The sequence below is a fragment of the Ursus maritimus genome, assembly GCF_017311325.1.
Source record: "Ursus maritimus isolate PB19 chromosome X unlocalized genomic scaffold, ASM1731132v1 scaffold_X1, whole genome shotgun sequence".
Taxonomy (NCBI): Eukaryota; Metazoa; Chordata; class Mammalia; order Carnivora; family Ursidae; genus Ursus; species Ursus maritimus.
Genome location: NW_024423319.1, coordinates 18,500,822 through 18,520,734, shown reverse-complemented (window position 1 = coordinate 18,520,734; position 19,913 = coordinate 18,500,822). Strand labels below are relative to the sequence as shown.

Below are 19,913 nucleotides of genomic sequence, written 5' to 3'. Positions count from 1 at the left end.
TATAGCTTGTATTTTCAGTAAGGCAAGTCAGATGATCATACAACTTGAACTCTACCTGAAGAATAATAATGGTATAAGGAAATTCAACAACACTAACGTGTGGAAGGATTGGAATACTAAGACATGTGTAAAGATGAATGCAATTCAGAAAATAATATCCTAAGATTTATACGATAGTTTAAGTGCCAACACAGAACACTTAAAACATCGCTAACAATTCCAGATGCTGTATAAAAGGAAGATAATATTGACCAATGGGCTTAAAACAACTATAATATTGATCTGCTTGAAGTACAAATGCTACATAGATCTCTAATTTCAAAGTGTGTCCAAGTGTTGGGGCTCTGTGTGTGCTCTAAATGTCTGGCTGGCAAGGGTTTAGTGCTTTGACTTGGGTCTATTCACCTACACAGAAAACACCACCTTTTTATTTGATGTCCCATTTTAATTTTAAATATAATTATGAATATACATCCTTTTGATCAATACGATCAGATTGCCAAATTCCTGGAACATGTCACTTTAAGCAGGGAATTAAAAGGCCAGCAGATAAATGCCTTACACCTCTGTAAAGTACATGTACGTACATCATTTCATCATCTCTTTACCTAGATCTAAGGTCTTGCCTATTCCTTAAGAACCAGCCAATAGTTAACACCTACTTACAACTACTATGAATCCTACGGAACACTCTGTCATGAAGTTTCTGCTCTTAAAAAGCATCTCACTAATCTTGGCTGTTGGTCCTAAGCCAATTCATAGTCAATAAGGAACCCTAACTACTTGGATTAAGGATTAAGAGTTAAAGAAGCAGAGGAGAATATGGGTTCTGGGAATCAGACACCAGGGTTCAAATATCACTCCACTGTATGCTCACTATGTGACTGTGGACAAAGGACTGAATCTTTCTGAAAGCTTCAGTTTACTCACCTAAAGAACAGAAAAATAAAACTACTTACCTCAGGGGGCTGCTGTAAGATTAAATGAGATAACACACACACAAAGCACTTAGCAACAGTGTCTGACATGCTCAGGAGTAATTTTAAAATTATTTAACAATGGGTTCAGCACTGGTGATGACCAACTGAAATGGGATCTCATAATAGGGGCTGATTCAGCATGTACTAGCTGAAAGCCCCATTAGCCCTGTCTATCACGATTATTACCTATGAGATAGACACCTTCTCTTCCTTACTTTCCACTCAAAGAGATCACCCTATCCCTGCAACTCAGGGGAAGAGGGGTCCACAGGGTTTACTCAGGTCTCTTTCTCAGTACATTCCAGGATGTCCCTTTTCTTGGGGGAATAGGGAGGGGGACCACCAATGTGGTATTGAAGTCCTAACGGGCTGTCAAAGTCTTCACAAATGCTTAAGACTGGATAGTCTAGAGAAACTTTCTTTGTATATTTGTCACGAAGAACTAAGATTGCCCACAGTTACAATGTTGAAAGGAAAACATTTCACATGTACCATTTTGCAACTTTTGAACATGTTTAAAAATCAAGTAAAATAAACTCTTAAGTCTCAAACTACAGTAATTCAAATAATTTAGATATAAAGAGGCACATAGTTTACCTGGAGGGATGCGTCTGCTGTTCTTCCTTTAGCCTCTCTTGGATTACGCGGGCGATTATCTGTTCGGGAGTGATCGTCATTTCCTATAGGGCCATTTTTAAAAGGTTCAACAGTTAACGGATTCTGATGTGCTTATTGGAAGTTCTTTATTCCTACATTCTTAATTTATTCAGACCACAGAATCTAAAATATAATCAACAATCTAGTGATTCCAGTTATATAATGCTTAGAAATTTAGCAAGCTACCAAGAAGCAGAAAATATTTCAAAGGCATTACAATTTTGCATCAACTATGTTACAGGTCAACCTGAGCTAATGATCACATTATGTGTAGAATCCCTAAAGACGCTGAACTAGTTATCAGTGTTTATTTGTATATTCTACACAAACCATAGAAGGCTAATGTTCCACTGATTACTGCTGAGCCTTTCCTCTGTTGACCGGTATAAAACAGGAAAAATGGGGTTTTAGTAATACGTCCTTGAATCACCAAGATTTTTCATAGAACTTCAGTTGTTAAAATTCACCTCTAATTATTAAGAAATGAACATCTCTGTACCTTTGAAGCCACCTCCACGTCCTCTTCCTCCCTGTCCTCTTCCTCCACCGCCACGTCGTCGTCCGTCTCCTCTGCGCAGAAAGTTCTCCCTCTCTTCCTCTGTTGGAGCTAATGACCAATCACTGAGTTCGTCTCTGTGGTCAGATTCTGTTTCAGAAGCATTTGATGCTTCAGAATTAGTTCCTATCGAGAGTTAAAAGTTATATACCATTGTCCGACTTAAAAAAAAAAATTAGGTTAACAGAAGCTTCCAGAGACGTTTCAGGGGTAATCCAATACTCTTCCCAATTTATAAGCCCAAAGAGTATTATCACCTTCCATTTTGTAAAACAAATTATCTTAAATTCAAAATGAAGGGTTTCACAATATTTGAGGTAATTTTGGTTTTAAATGTTTTGGTTCTCATTAAAAAAAAATAAAAGGTATTTTATTAGCCATCTAATTTCAAACCTGAGTATGCCACATCATTAAACAGCTGTGCTCCTTTAAACATCTGCGCTCTCTGGAGGAAAAGTTGTCTACAACAGTTAAATGCAATACCTTGATAAACAAACCTCTATAAAGAGAGTTCCTTTTAACAAGGTTTGGCCCAGGGACAGAGGGGAATGCATACATTTTGGTCACCTCTGAGAGGGTGGCAAAGGCCACCATGGCGACTGTCTCGGGGAAGGATCTTTTGTGGGATTAGGGATTGAACTTAGCTGAAAGGGGATATGCTTGCCTGATGCTTGGTCCACAACCTTCCCTCCCACTCCCACTGAAATAATTTATCATTAATAAAGGAATTATTACGATAAACTCATTATGCGTGAGGGGGTGGGTTAATGATGTAGGGGGGATGGGAGTGGGGGAAAAGAGCTCCATGGTGAGGTGGGACTTCAACAGCAAAAAGAACAGACTGTTGGGAGAGGGGTTAGGGGTTAGGTTCAAGGTTGGCCTTAGGAGTAGGTTCTCTCTCCCCCACTCCAGAATATCAACTCTACTACCTCTCTCTCTTCCTCTGTTGGAGCTAATGACCAATTATAGCTTCACCATTATAGCTTCTTTCCTGTGGATCTTGAAGGCTTTTCCATCTTAAAGAGTTCCTTTTTGAAATGCAAATATTTGTGAGATGGATTATACCTTATACCATCATTAGCAAGTTACATAGTAGATACACAGTTGAGCAAGAAAGACAGTAGGCACTGGCAGGTGGGGACAGTGTTCAGTGGAAGGTACTGGGAGAGAAGAAAGAAGCACTGACAGAAGAGCTGGGAAGGCAAAGAGAAACTTTGCCTACTTCTTGACTGTGCCTAGGGCTGACTTTGGCCATGACACTCAAATTCACCTTATGAGCCATAGGATGCAGAGCCCTGATTTACACAGTCCATCCAGCAAGTATGACCAGCACATGCCTGACAAAAAATGAGCCACAGTACACAAATGAAAAAAATTTTGGCTATACAGTAATAAAATTAGGAAAGGCCTTAAGAAAGTTATCAACACACAAGGGCTTAAGCAGATTTATCCCCAGTCAGAATGTGGACAGAACTCACACCTGCCCTGTACACTCTAAGTGTTATCATCAGGTTTTAACTCTATATGTCTCTTGCAACACAATTTGACCCACTGTGAATTGGAAACCATGTAGCGAGAAACCGTTATAATGGGGTTCTAATGAATATTAGAGATTAGCAGCTATTAAGTCTAGGAACAGATAAAGTTACTGAGTAAAATGCTTAGTTTGTACCTGAAGTATATCCAGGACCGCGTCTGCCGTGCCCCCTATTTCTGTAAGGTCTACTACCTCGACCCATTCCTTGACCATCATCAGTCACATAGCCTTTTTCCTTATCTGTACGATTTGGTGGTGGTCTAGAACTAGCTCCAATCTGTCGCAACTGCTCATCAATTTGTAATCTCTCCAAACGCAACTGGTCTACTTCCTATTTAAAATATACAAGATAACAGTAAAAATAATTTGACATTTTACTTAATAATACCTTTCTCCTTTTCATCAGATAAAAAAATATACTGGAAATATTTCAATTTCAGTTCTAAATTTATAGTAAACACTGTTACACAGAATTATCAGGAAATTGAATGGTCTCCTTAAAAAGAAAAATTACTATAGATAACAGATTATTGATGTCCATAATTAGAGCTATAACAAAAATACTCAGCATTAAATTTCTACTAAATAGAATTTAAAGTTGATTTGGCACTATTATCCAATAGAATCTGTTAAGGCACAGATATGCTAGTTGGGGGACTTCTTGATGATAGGATATTGAATAAAGCAACTTTAAAATGCAGGTAAATGACATTTAAGGTTTAACGAGCCAACCTTAAAATCACACACTGTAAATAATCTTAATTGAAATATATTTGCCAGTTAATATCTTAATTTATGAAGCACTGAGTTTGGGCCATCTTCTGCCTTCAAACAACATACATTATGGTAGGTCTTTGGATGTGATTACACCATTAAGGAAAAATTATTTTCAGGGAACTGAAAATGCTCCTATTCCTTATATGGTGGGGAAGGGGGGGACAACTATTTAAGAGCTAACCAAAAAAGTTAGATCTTAACATCATGCCTTGAAACCTCTTAAAGACTACAACTGCTAGAACAAGTACAACGAACAGTATTAATATTGATCAAAATATACACCTGGGGTCCACTGACAGACCCTTACACACAGTGCTTCTGATATGCTGGGTTTTGTCAAATTCAGATGAAGCCTCAATTCTAACCTCTGTCCTTGCAATCTACCCATAAAATATCTCCTTTACTGGCTAATAGGGAACTGGAGCCATAACTCTAACAGTACTGGGTGTCTGAGTAAAGCAGCAGCCATCATAGGGACTGCCTACATGGACAGTCACTGGATAAGCCTCTGTTAAGCTAAGTTCTTAAAATCTTGGTTGTGGAAGCTTCTGGAAAAGAAAGGGCAGATACGTTCAATCTGTGCTCGGAACCAGAACTTCTGTTTTACAAAGGACTTGAGCAAAGGAGAGACTGAGTGAGTAGCTTGCTCCAAGAGTATAGTTATAGCTCATGGAATGGGTGTTATCTTGCAAAACAGAATGGTAGTCCAGGTTATCCCACTGGGGCAAAGCAGTCACCTTTTGGTGAGAGATGCCAGGCCCAATCAAGGGAAGATCTGGTGATGGAAAGAATGGCAACAGGACAGCTGCTGATAACCAAAAAAGATATTCAATTGTGAAGAATAAATAAAAAGATCTAAAAAAGAACATTAGTCAAAAGAACAAGGGATTGATTACAATGCAACCCTAACTCTCCAGGTCATCGTAATTATTTAAGCTAAGAATATGAAGAAAAACACATACAACAGATTACAAATAAAACACACTTTAAAACAAAAATAAATAAGCAAACCAACGGGGTATCCTACCCATGCAAACCTTGCTGGATGAAACCTTCCCATTTTCAATTATTAGCTGACCACCATAAGATGAACAAAATGCCTAACTATTGCACTTTTCCCCCCTATTTGCATCCAAGTCAAAATTTTTTATTTCTTTCAAGAAATCAGCAAAAATATTCTTATTAAGATAGGATCATAAATAAAATAGAATGCTGGATTATTTTTAAAATTCTATTTAGTACTAGTCACTTGTAATTTTGATGCATATGGATATAAAGAAGAAATTATAAAAGTGACATGGGTAAGATTTTATTTCATTGAATTATAGAATATTTTGGCTAAAAGAAATTTTAAAAAGCATCCAGTAATTAGGGAGAAGTGACTTGCCTGAAGTCACATAAGCTAGCTCATGGTAGAAGAGAGACTAGAAGCAAATCACTGGCCTGCCAATCCAGTGCTCTTTCCACTACACCTTGTAGCCTCCTAGTTCCTGATTTCCAGTTTGCAATCTAGAGGAGGCATAACTGTATAAATACTAAAATGAGCATCTACAAGACACACGTTATTTATATTTTGTGTAACATAGTATAGAGAAAAATACAAACGGTAAACATTTAAACAGAGGACTTCATGAAACACTGGGATTTCCTCGATAAATGACATAAAAGGGACAAACAAAGGCAAGTGTTAACAGACACAAAATTTGTCCTGGGAAAAAACTCATAGAGGCTAGAAAGGATCAACTGGATGAAAAGGCAGTATACAGGAGTACCTACATTGAATGTAAGGGCTTAGCAGAAAAATAATGGGAAATAGAGGGATTTATTGAGAACTGGGATATTGGTCCTTAAATTTATAATGATAGAAAATGGACTTGTGCTTTCAGAAGGAATATAATAAGCAAACCAAAGTGAATATTTGCTCTATTACCTTTTACAGGTCATTCATTGTAATGTACAGGCTAGAAAGAACCTTCACTGCTGAAAGACTGACTGTGGAGTTTTTATATTTTAGTACAAAAGGATTAGAAGTTAAAGTTCTTCTTGTTCTCACCTTTAAATAGTTCAGGTGATAATCCAGAAGAACAGTGGCATTAGCAATGCTGTCCTTTGTTCCCACAAAAACAAATGGTACCATACCCTGAAAAATAAATGGCAACAATAATCCTATAAAATTAATAATGGATTAATCTGACAAAAATGAAAATAATAACTAAATCCCTAGCAGAGGGCCTGACGAACAGTAGGTACACAAATGTTTGTTGAAAATGTAAATCAATACATGGAAACAAAGTAGTTGGCATATTTTACACACCTACTGTGAATAACGACAGATCAATACAGCAACCCCTTGAGTGTACCAGATTATGTTTTAAACGCTACTATTCAATGTTGGCAAAATCACAAATTACGTAACTCAAAATTATACAAGCTCTGACATGAGATGCATAAACAAAACGAATACTTTAAAGTACTCTAATTCATACACTACAGGTTTTATCTACATCAAATTCTTTAAAGAGAAATTCAAAATTAAATACTAGGGCACAGTAGTAAAAACTAAATCCATTTTGCTAACCAAGGCAAGAGAGTACGAACAAAACACAAACAAAAAGAATCAGGATAAATTAAAATGCACTAATTATTCTGTGTGGGGGATTGAGGGTAAGAGGCAGATCCATGAGCACAAAATTCAGCATTTCAATAAATATCAATAATGTACTCTAAAAAATTATAAAAGGTTGAATCACAAGGAAAGCTTGATCTTTTCTCTATGGTACTACTTCAGTACAAAGACAGATTTTTAAAAAGGAGTATACTAAAAAAACTATACTTCTAGCCCATCGGTACAAATGAGAAAAAAAAAATATTTCTTGTCACAAGTTCTAGGAAGCCCAGGTGTTGTGCAAACTACTAGCTGGCAATTAGGACATTCAAAGTCGAGAATGCTTCAATAATTTTGCTACTGGAGAAATACACATGGTTACTGATATTCACATATGACTACAGAAAACCATACGGTGGCTTTGATGAGGATATAATTTTCTAGGTGAAGTTTCTAGGTGTGAAAAATCAAGACGCTGTCTCTTTAGCAAGTATCACTCTTTTAAATGAAAAGAGCCTTCATCTGATGGGCGTGGCTGCTGCTGGGCGGCTTCTGCTTGCAGGCATTCAGGAGACAGCATCTTAATGTATGTGGGGCTGGAACAGGTTTTTTCTTTACCCTTCCACGTGAACATGGCGGTTGATGGGGAACAAAACTGACCAATCAGGAAATAATGCTTGTAAAATGACCTTTACCTGGTAGGCAAGGTACTGCTTCCTAGTAGCAGTGACCCCCTGAAGAGTCAGGTGCCACTGAAAACCCATGGGCTTCATGAATATGGATTTTTTTTGCATTGAATAATATATGAACTATGGAAATAATCAGGCCTATAAATCAGATCGCCTTTTCTCAAAAACATTTTTGACTGTTTTTTCCCCAACTGACATTGTTACAAAGCAGTTAAACCTTATTATACTCCAAAACATCATATGATGAAATGCTATACTCTTCCCTCTAGATATGTATGTCCAAAATAAACTTCAAAAACCCTATGTCACAGATATAGTCTGATCACTTTGGAGCAAACGATTTTAAAACATTTTTTTCTTTCCCCGCATCCAAACTGTTGTTGTACCCAAGTGCCACTCTGATTTGAGCACATCACTAGGGGACCAGAACAGTAAAATGAAGAAGGGCCACGAGTACAATGGCGGCCTTCCACATGGACACCAGAAGAAAGGGATTCCTTGACTGGGCTTTTTTGCTTTTAATCTCTGGTGAGCCATAACATTTTCCCCATAAACAGTTCTCGCAGGCCAGGTAGGGGGCCCTGCGCCCTCAAGAAACTCATGATGTGGCCAAAGAGATTAACAAGTGAATGTCTATGTAGGAAGTGCTACTGACAGGGATCAGCACACTGGAACACAGAAGCGGGAAAGGCCCCTGGCCCAGCCAGGGGGAGGAGACCTGCGGCAAGTACACAAGGAAACACTGCACAAGGAGTTAAGGTCAAAGCAAGGTGAGAAGCTGGACAGTAAAGAGCACCCCGGTGGAGGAAACATATGCATACAGAGATAATAGTGTTCAGAGAACTCTAAGTACTTCAGTGTGGTTCAAGCCACTCTGGAAGGCAAAGGGGGGAATGATAAGAGGTGACACTGGACAGGTGAACATCAAAGAAAGGCCCGATAAGCAACAAGATGGAACTTGAGCTTTCTCCCCCGGGCAATGGATGAACATACCCCAAAACACTCCTCCACCATCCCCCAACCCTGATGATCATTTGTAGTCTTTCTTAACAAGGGGAATAAACATTAAAATATAAAATTAAAATGTATTTTTCAAGGAATGTTTTCCTACCTGCCAAGCCTTGAGTTCAGGTTTCTGGGATTCCCCTGCTACAATTGATGAAACCACTAACACCTAAAGCAGTATAAGGAATGCAAGTGATGTCATTAACTATAACAAATGATACACAGAAGCCTGAACGCAGGACTTTCACTGTAGGACTTCTAAACCCATTTCTAAACAGGTTAGTTCACCTATTGCAAACCAGTTTCTAGAATATGGTTCTAAGTAGTAACTAAATGTATCTAACAGAAGGTACATTTTGAGCTACCACAACCTGCAAAATTTCAAGATACAGCATGAAAAAATGAAAGACCACCCTCAAAAGAAAAAGTGTGATCATTAATTGTAACCCCATATTTTATGCTTATACCATCATATTTGTCACTGTGAGTAAACTGAGAAGTACGTTTATCACTTCGGTTTGTAACGTCTCATAAGCTGGCAATCAGATTTCAAAAAAAAAAAAAAAAAAAAAAAAAAGAGTAGCCTGTAAGCCTAACCAGAGAAAACACCCAAAACACGAACTGTGACATCTGGGTCAAAGAAATTCCTTTTAGTATAATTCAAAGTGACAAATATTTCTTACCCTCTGGACTTTTGTACTGTTAGGTTGAGAAAAATGAGCGCTGTTTTCCTTTATATCTATATGTTTTTTTTCTTCTGAGGGAGTAGGTCCAACCCTTGAGTTACTGGAAGGTAGGGAATTTGGTGGCATGATTTCCTTGATAAAACACACAAAACACAAAAGAGAAAAAAGGACCAATTTAAAAGACTGTATTTAGCCCTGTTTTGTATCAATGATCATATTTTAAGAATATAAATTATTATAAACATTTTGGCAGACAGAATTAGAGAATGCAAATATTATGCAGTAAAACTCCCAAGAGATCTAATAACATCAGCTAAAAGAACCTTTCACAAAAGAAGACTAGACAATATGTTAAAATTATGGCAATTTGGGGGGATTTTATTTTTTAATTTTAATTTTTTATTATGTGATGTTAGTCACCATACAGTACATCCTTTTGATGTAGTGTTCCATGATTCATTGCTTGCATATAACACCCAGTGCTCCACGCAATACATGCCATCCTTAATACCCATCACCGACCTATCCCAATGCCCCACCTCCCTCCCCTCTGAAGCCCTCAGTTTATTTCCCAGAGTCCATAGTCTCTCGTGGTTCATTCCCCCTTCTGTTTACCCCCCCTTCATTCTTCCCTCTCTTCTCCTACCGATCTCCCTGCTATTTATGTTTCATAAATGAGTGAGACCATATGATAATTGTCTTTCTCTGCTTGACTTATTTCACTTAGCATAATCTCCCCCAGTCCTGTCCATGTTGATGCAAATGTTGGGTAATCATTCTTTCTGATGGCTGAGTAGTATTCCATTGTATATATGGACCACATCTTCTTAATCCATTCGTCTGTTGTAGGGCATCTCGGCTCCTTCCACGATTTAGCTATTGTGGACATTGCTGCTATGAACATTGGGGTGCATATGGCCCTTCTCTTCACTACATCTGTATCTTTGGGGTAAATACCCAGTAGTGCAACTGCTGGATCATAGGGTAGCTCAATTTTTAACTTTTTGAGGGACCTTCACACTGTTTTCCAAAGTGGCTACAATGTACCAACTTGCATTCCCACCAACAGTGTAAGAGGGTTCCCCAAACAGTATTGTTGTACAGAAGAGCACACCCTTACCTCCCCCAACCCACACAAATACTTTAAAAAGTTGCGGCCAAAAAACATATATTCATGAAGATAAAAGTGAGGGTTATAAAATTTAATGACTGGGAAGAGATATTATGCCCAGATAAAAATTTAAAGCACACAAAATAAACACACATAAACACAAACTAAAAAAGACAAAGGATGAAAGCCAGAGGACCTAACTAGTGTCCCAACTTGGTCTCTGTCAGCAACATTAAGTAATATTTCAAATGTGCCTTATACTCTTTTTAAAATTTATGAACATCCATTTTAAAGACTGAGAAAGAAGATCTGAAGGCGTTCAAGTAACTAGTCCCAAAGTCACTCTCCAGCTATGACAATGACTGGCATAACTAATTCCCAGCACGTGCATAGTACAGAGGCCTCTAAATTAAAATGTTGAATAAAACAATACGAAATTTTTATCAGACAAACCAGAAACACATGCACTATAACATACCTCTTCTTGTGGAACACTTTTCTCATTTTCGGCTTCAATTCTCACCCTCACAACTCCTGACTTGTCCACAATTTCCTGAATCAGTTTTCCATTTTTTCCTATTACTTTGCCTAAGAAATGAATAATTCATGTTTGGTTTTAAAAAGATATAAAACTATCACATAAAACCATAAGATTTCAAAACCAAAACAAAAACTCTTTGAAAAAAGACAGAGTTAAACTGGCTTTCTGTTTTATTAGGCTGTCACTGTTTAAACTACTTTGGTCAAGTATCAGAGGTATTTAAATCTCAGGAATTGATGGGGTAATTTTGAATTTTTAAGGAAGTTCAAACACAGGCTCTTATTTTACATAAAAGGGTCTACTTGGAACTTGCTGGTACAGTGGTATGTATCACTCTTTCTGCAAAGTTCTGTGAAAGGAATTAAGGAAAAGGACAGATAATTCACTTATTCGACAATTTTAGTTCTGTCTGTACCTGATTTAAATTCGCTTCTTTGCCCGTGGTAAATATTTTTAGAATTTTATATGTCACATTTATAAAAGATACTCTAAGTTTAAAAGGGATTTAAGCAGCTGTACATACATCTAAAAGAAGTGCACCTTTTTCAGGCCACTGTGTTAACATAATATTACTCCTGTGTATCACTCATACGTTGTATCAGTATATTAAAAGGTGAAATGTGACTTCTTAATCTTTATTAGTCATAGAATAAAGGATTAAGAAATCACACTTTAAAATAACTCAAAACCACAAAGAAAAAACTTAAAACCAGTTCAAGATTAACTATTATTCAATACCATCTGTTAAAACTCCAGAGACTTCAAATACTGGTAATAAATAGGCATTCTTTCCCTCATTTCATAAAACTCAATCATATCCTTCAACTGGGAAATGACTGCTTTCGTAGCTATCATCATGCATTTGCGTAAAGCAAGACTGCAAATAAAAGAACTATTGGTTCCAGGAGTCTACATGTGAATTACATTGGTTTCTAAGTGCCCTCCCAAGGTACCTAAAAGCACCCTTACACTAGCCAAGACCATCATGTGCTTGTCCCACCACCTCACCTAAGGCAGGGATGGGGAAAAAAGTGGAAGCCAAAATTTGCTTTGAGTCAGTCCTACAGAAGAATCCAGGGAAAGCCTCACAACAGGAACTTGTGTTTCTTCTAATCAGCATAACCCCATCACTCTTGCCACGTCTGGCAGCCCCACTCATCCCTATCACCTCTTTTGACTGGTCAGTGGTCAGGGAACAGAACTGACACCAAATCAGGACTCCTGATATATGTAGGTCCTTTTGTCAATTATTTCTGCTCCTTTTGTCTTCAAATGAATAGAGGTGGGGGGAAAAAAGAAGTTACATGGAGTCATCCCACAGTTTGTTTTTAATCTGTAACACTTATATTTTCATGAATTAATGGGATTTTAATAAAGGTCTAAATGAGTCAGGAAAAAGAAAAATGAGCTTGGTACATGCTGCTGTTAATATCTTAACTATCCTAAGTATTATGTGTTAACATAGTTAACTGAATAATTAAACAAGTTCACTGTCGAAGTGGATGAAAAACAAGGAAATTTTTAGAAAAGAATGACAAATTCATGTACATGCTAAAGAGAGTTTGTGAAAAATAAAGAGATCATAAATCATACTGTGGGACTCAAGGAAAACTCATGCAATATTAATTAGACATCTCCCTAAAGATCTGCCTTGCCAAATCTCTTATTATACAAAAATGCTTTCTGAAAACTCTCAACATTCCCAGTGTTGTAGTAGACCATCTCTAAACAGAATTGTTTTATTTTACTCACTAGAAACAAAACCAAACCCAGGCTGATTGTACTTCAGCAGGCTTTCTGGTGCAAGGTCACGGCTGGAACCCTCTTCTCTTCAGGTATGACCAGAGGTAGAACCTACTTTTAATAGCAGATAACGCAATTCTACACCACACAGTCATTTCCAAATCCCAACGGACAGCTTACTACAATTCTGCCTACTGAAACGGATGGAATTGTTCTAAATGAGGAGGAGAAAAGAGAAGTAACATTTACAGAGTCCCCTACTATGTTCAGAGCTTAGGTAATGTACATCTATCTAAACCTTTCTATCTACATCTTCCTGTTTACTTATCATGGCAACTCTGTGAGGTGGACATTATTCACATTTTTTAGAGGTAAGGAAAATAAGATTCAAGGTGAGCTACCAAATAGCTACCAAAAGGTGAGGTAAGGAGTGAAATCTAAATCCAACTCCAACTCCAACACCCAAGAACTTTCCCCTAGAGGCATCATGCCATCTCCCAAATGAATGTTAGTGAATCCGACACATAAGTTTCTGTTTGGTAATCATTGATAAAACTGTCTACTGGCTATATAAGAATTTCTAAATTTAAAATAACTTTTCTAACTATAAAATGTATGCAATTGGCTTGACAAGCTGTAAATAAAAGGAAAATAAGAATCATTCAAAACCCCACTTATCCTGAGGTAATAAGGACTGCACTATACACACAACGGTGTCCAAGTTACCTCAGTAACATCACATTCTTTAGCTGTCTGTAGAACACAGCTGAATGATTAATTCTGCATTAATTTCACTAGTATTTATCATTGAACTAATTTTATTCAAGAGAAAAATATTATTCCAAGTGTTTTTAATGGCATAGGAAGATGTTTATTAATTCTATGCTGACAAAAAAAAGCAGGCTAAGCAGGACTGAAACTATGGGAACAAAATGCATATAAGTCCTTATTTTCTTGTTCTTTAAACTCTCCAAAGGGCATGCATTACTTTTTATAATCAGTTGTGATATCAAGTTCAGAAAATTAAAATGTATAGGCAGTATATCCCAATTTTATGTATAAATTAAAGACATAGGTAGTGTTTTGATTTAAAAAAACCCAAAAAGCTGCAACTCGTTTTGATATGTTCTGCTAAAGATATCTGCAGCATTTGAGAATATTGGTAGAGAGTTTCTGGTATTTGCTGGTACTTGCGATGATGATGGTAATGAAACAATAGTACTCAAAGACAAAATGAATAATTATCGATGTTGCAAAAAGCCCCAGAGACATTCAGAGTTACTTGTAGCTTTGCGACTTATTAGATTTAAGTAACCTACATTCAGATCTTCAACTCAGAGATAATTCAGAATGCTGTCATAGCCCCATCAGAGAGATCCAATAAATATCCAATATCCTCCAAATTATAAAGCCCTCAAATGTCATTCATTTTGAAAAAATGGTTTAAGACTGATTTTTTACAAGACTTATCTATTTATTTGAGAGAGAGAGAAAGAGAACGCACAGGGTTTAAGGGCAGAGGGAGAGAGTCCCAAGCAGACTCTGCACAGAGCGCAGAGCCCAATGTAGGGCTCAATCCCACAACTCTGAGGTCACCACCTGAGCTGAAACCAAGAGTTGGATGCTTAACTGACTGTACCACTCAGGCACCCCTAAAAATTTATTTATTTCAGAGAGAGAGAGAGTATGCACATGAGCTTGAGTGGGGGGAGGGTAAAAGGGGGGGAGAGGAGCAGACGCCCTGCTGAGCACAGAGCCCAACGTGGGGCCTTGATCTCACGACCCCGAGATCATGACCTGAGCTGAAATCAAGAGTTGGATGCTTAACTCACTGAGCCACTCAGACACCCCTTGAAGAAATGTTTAATTTTAAGATACAGAAAATTCACGCTGAAGAGGCTGTACAAAACTTATCCTTCCAGGCACTAGTAGGTTTGAACTAGCAAAGCAGTATCTTTTGTATACCTTCTAATTTTTGAGTATCGTATTTATCAAATATTTTCTGTATACTGTAACAACAGACCATATTTCAAAGATTAAGCTTCAATTAAATGACTCCCAACGTGAGTGAAGACTGAATTCTATCGGTAAAACTAAACTGTTTCCCTAACTGGTGTTTTTGTAGTGTATGTCAACAGTAATTTCTGACTCACCAACTAAGTTCCTTGGAACTTGTATGACATCTTCAGCAAATTCAAGAAAGCTTCTAGCCTTTTTCACTGCATCCTGATCCTATCAACAAAAGGGAAAAGATTTAAGGCAAAAGAAGAGCCATATAAAATATTGTTTGTTATTTTAGAAAAAATACATAGTAAAATATTTACCTCTCCATAAATATGAAATGTGCAGGTATCTTCATCTAGATCAATAGCAGTGACCCCAGGTACTTTTCTAGCTTGCTGAATATTAGCACCATGAGTTCCAATAGCTAGACCCATCAGATCTTCTCGTACGATAAATTGTTCATGAAACCGTGAGGCAAGTTGCCTTGAACTCTGAAGAGAAATGCATATCTCATTAATATGCTTTATCAACTATTAAGACAACTGTATTTAGGTCAGCCATATAAATTATCTTGACCCTATATATTAGGGGCCTATAAATTAGTTTCAATTTAGGTTATTGAAGGTCTATATCATTTGATATATTTTTATTAATAGGAAAGGGCTTCTTGTCAAGTTTCCAAGGTAACTTTTGAAAACCTACTTGCAAGGCTGCCCTACGTAACCAATGACATCAATAATGTAATAATTAAGAAGCAGCTCAAATGTTCCCAAATAAAAACCAGCTCACCGGACCTGACAGACTCAGTGTTACTTAAGTAAAAAAAAAAAATTAAATACCATCTTTACAGAAAATTGTATTCACCTCATTTTTATTAAAGGATATCAGTACATATACATACATATTTTTTCAGTTTTTTTCCCTGGAAACTGCACCATTTATATAACTTATCATTAGATATTGTGGTCTAGATATCCATCCCTCTGATGAAGTGGTGGTATTAAAATACTCTCTTTCCCCTACCTCCCTAACCTGAGGAATGGAATCATAAAAATTGTTGGTGCAGTCATGAAATCAAATGATTACAGAACACCAAAGATTTACAACTTCTCCTGCATATGCACCTGCAACTTAATACGAGAGTCTGTAAGACCTTGTGATCTGGATCCACAAGTATGAATTCTTTCAAATATTCAGTAATGACTGAACTACGTCACACTTGACACCCCAAACTTGTGGATAACTGCTCTCTCTTTAAACAGCATTATCAAAATTTAATGTTTAGTTCTAGCATGCCATTAATGAAAGCCAAACATATTAGTGGCTCATGTTGAAAAATGGAAATTTCTTATCTGAATATGTGGATCTCTTTAATATTAGTAGTGAGGAAAGATAGGCATGCACACTAGTTTCTCAGTATTCAACATACCTGCTAATTGGAATGTATGAGTGTAACTACTGTAAACAATTTTAAAAAGTCTAATATCCATCTTGTAGATCAGAGTAACAAAATGTATCAAATATTCCTAGGACTTTTCAAGAAGTCTTGTTTTTTGCATCCTGGTTCATTCACCTAGTTTATTCTTTTCACTGATAATTCACTGATAAATGGTAAGCCAAAGGTATCATAACAGATCATTTAAGAAGAACTGGATGTTTAAGAAGAGGCATGAGTATATTTTTCATAATACTCACAATGAAAATAAGGAGGCTGTTCTGGCCTAAACGTTATGAGAGAATTGCTAAAGAAACCACAAATGTGTGAACATAGGGACATCAAGAAAGAATGAGAGTAAAAAACCAATTAAACAGACCTCCATGGCCATAAGGAAAACAAAGTAGCAAAAGGAGATATGAGTGTCTCCTTTCCTGCTAAGAGTTCAGCAATCACACATCAAGTGGGAAGGTGGCAAGTTTCACAGGGTTGTACAAGACTACAGCCTTGACTACCTTCTCTCTTAATATGCAATTTGGAACTCTTTTTTTTTTCTTTATTATTTCAACTGCATGGTGTTTTCCCTCTAATGAAATGAATAATGACGAGGAACTCTGGAATCTGACGGTAATACACTTGAGTTGGGACATTAAAATCCATTTAGTTTCTACGGTTATGGTTGGAAGTACTAGATAGTTATCAATGAAAATAAATGTATGGTGATGGAAATTATTGGAAGATTAATAAAAGTAGATAAAATGCACCTGAAGAGACGAAATAGTAAGTTAGGGAAATAGCCTCTGGCAGGAATCTGAAGACAGGAGTTTTAAAGAGTGACAACCAATTAGAATGAAGAAGTTCTATACCCTTTTAAACAGAGATAAACATACATAATGAAAGGAATATGATTAGATATTTAAATACTCTCTAGTACTTAAATGATAACATGTTATATGGAAGAAGCATTGCCTCATTTTATTAGCAGCTTTGATGAACTTCTAGAAAAAGTGAGTTGACCAGAAGTTCCTTAATATATATCAACTGCTGCTTCATTCTGAAACCTTAGGCATGAAAAACTTTAGTATGATTAGGCTTTGTATAATTTAATTTTTCAAAATATAAAACATAGGGAAATTGCTAAGAAACAGTAAATAAAGGACAACCTGCCCATATTCAAGTTTTGTAACTCCACAGTTATCATTTCTAGATAGCCTTACAAGCAGCACTAGGGAAAGCCACATACCTCTAGCTGCTTACTGGCTTCTTCATTTCTCAGTATCAGGGACAGCTTAGTGCGCAGACTCCGAAAGTGCATGTCAATTAGCATGTGTGCTCGTTTCGAGGTGACTTCATTGATAGACTAAACAATATTTGAATTAACACCATTATTATCAAAGCAAATACTCCAAATGAAGTACACCAAAATAGACAAGTCAAAAACACTCACCAAAATGACAAGCTGATAATTTTCTGGATCATAAGTTACGGAAAAGGCACCAACTGCCTTTTTAAAGTCCTTATGTGCCGATTCTTTGGCACACCTAGAAATAAAAAGAATACCCACTGTGACGTTAAGATGAATGACTGCCAACTACTGGCGTAAGTATATGCAGAGATTTGCACTTGGTAGAACTGTGAATTCATACTAAACGTGATACATGCAAAACGTTATATGCGTTTAAAAGTTTAATTCCTTTGCTGTACATCCCTGAAATACTTTTAGCCCACTCAAGTATTTGAGATTACAAAGAAAGGTTCCTTTGCTGTCCATCTCTGTAATACTCAGCCCATTCAAAAATCTGAGATTACAGAGAAAGGAAAAAACTGGTTATGCTCTTAAGGGATTGCTTGTGGTCTTAGATTACCAAAGATGACATTATTTAGGAGAGTCACTCTCCTCTGAAGCTTCTTTATTTCAGTTACATATGATTAGTAATTTTCTTAACTGTTGAAAACTTCTGGGGATAGCTACATGGTACCCAATTTTATTCTGCTGCTTTTCTACAGAAAAACCGTTGACCAATTTAAGGGAGAGAAGGAAATGTATATGAATCAGAAAGCACAAAACTTTCATAAATATGCAATCTCTTGGTCAAAAAGCAGGATTTCTATGCATGTTGAATTGCAAGTTAACATTTATCTAAAGTGTGACATATCCAAATCAAACTCATTATACCCCCTTGATGAGACCTTTAAAAAGGAATCTCTTATCTAAAAAGTCTTTAAGCATTACTCCAGACCAAGGATGATAAGATTGAGACAACCTTTGGAAGCTTCTTTAACTCTACTTATTACATATTTACCTGAAAATATTAACTTAAAGGAAAAAGACCTGGAGAAATCTTCATTGTCTAGAATTTGATTTGTGACTTATGACAGAAGACCTATACTAATTGATTGTAAAATTTCAAAATTCTATGAACAAAGTGTATTTTAGAAAACAAATGGACATTAGCTATGTATCTAGCCAGTGAAGTTTAGACAAGTGCAGTGCTGCCTTGATTATTTAACTGGAAAAGCTAAAGGAGACATTTTTTTCACAACTTTTGTAAACCACTTTTGCCAAAGTTCATTGAATTTAAAAACTAATATCTATTATTTTAAAATTTATATTCTTTTATTTATTTTTTATTTATTTATTTATTTTTTTTTTAAAGATTTTATTTTATTTATGTGACAGAGAGACAGCCAGCGAGAGAGGGAACACAAGCAGGGGGAGTGGAAGAAGCAGGCTCCCAGCCGAGGAGCCTGATGTGGGACTCGATCCCGGAACGCCGGGATCACGCCCTGAGCCGAAGGCAGACGCTTAACGACTGCGCTACCCAGGCGCCCCATAAAATTTATATTCTTTTAAATTAATTGCATATCACCTGTAAGTTCTCAGCACTTCTTGCATAACGACTTACATTTGTCGTAAGTCTTCTGGCACGTCCAGTTTGATTTTATGGAAAGTATCTTTCGTGGCAGGTTTGTTGGGATTAACTGATCGTAGACGTTCAATTGTGACAATTTCATTGTATGTAGCATCACATGCTGCATATTCTATCACATAAAACTGAGAGAAATAGATAAAAGTCATTCCTGGTCATAGTTTTTAAAGGGAGAACAATAAGCTATACCTATACAGTTATTTTTAAGTTCTCTAGAGGGAAGAAAAAACTCTACTTGATGAATTAACTAAAACACACAAAACATACTGAACATGTAGAGAAAACATTTTAATAAAATGACCTAAGTTAGGGATTACTTTAAAACAGAAATCCACACTGAAATGTAATACCTGGGTTTAGAAAAGGCAAACAGTACAAAAAATTTTAAATATGCAGTTTCCTACCTCACCCTTTATCATCCTCACTTTAGCTAACCACCAACAGCAAGGCTCTTTTTCATTTGCTCTGGAATAAACCTACACAAAAATTACAACATAGATTATTTCATAATTAACATCATTCAGAAATCTACAGATTATCAGACATTGAAGAAAATTCTTAAAATGAGCCTTTCAAATTCTTAAAATGAGTCTTTCAAACCCATATGCTGTATGCCTTAAAGCGGACAGCAACCCTACAGTCAGTCATAGACACATA

The 19,913-nt window shown here is 36.6% G+C and overlaps 1 protein-coding gene across 14 annotated transcripts in view; it reads right to left on the bottom strand.

Annotated features, from left to right (window-relative positions):
• The window catches only part of FMR1 (FMRP translational regulator 1), a 40,938-nt gene that overhangs the window by 3,013 nt on the left and 18,012 nt on the right, over positions 1-19,913 (bottom strand). For 2 of the 14 annotated variants that reach the window (XM_040627976.1, XM_040627989.1), the window contains exons 7-16: positions 17,570-17,686; positions 15,212-15,382; positions 15,041-15,119; positions 11,082-11,191; positions 9,490-9,624; positions 8,913-8,975; positions 6,561-6,647; positions 3,866-4,061; positions 2,137-2,319; positions 1,578-1,660 (exon numbers count right to left, since the gene is read on the bottom strand). In XM_040627976.1, coding sequence (XP_040483910.1) covers positions 1,578-1,660; positions 2,137-2,319; positions 3,866-4,061; positions 6,561-6,647; positions 8,913-8,975; positions 9,490-9,624; positions 11,082-11,191; positions 15,041-15,119; positions 15,212-15,382; positions 17,570-17,686 — 1,224 coding nt within the window. The other 12 variants (XM_040627983.1, XM_040628002.1, XM_040627998.1 and 9 more) reach the window with 8 other exon arrangements.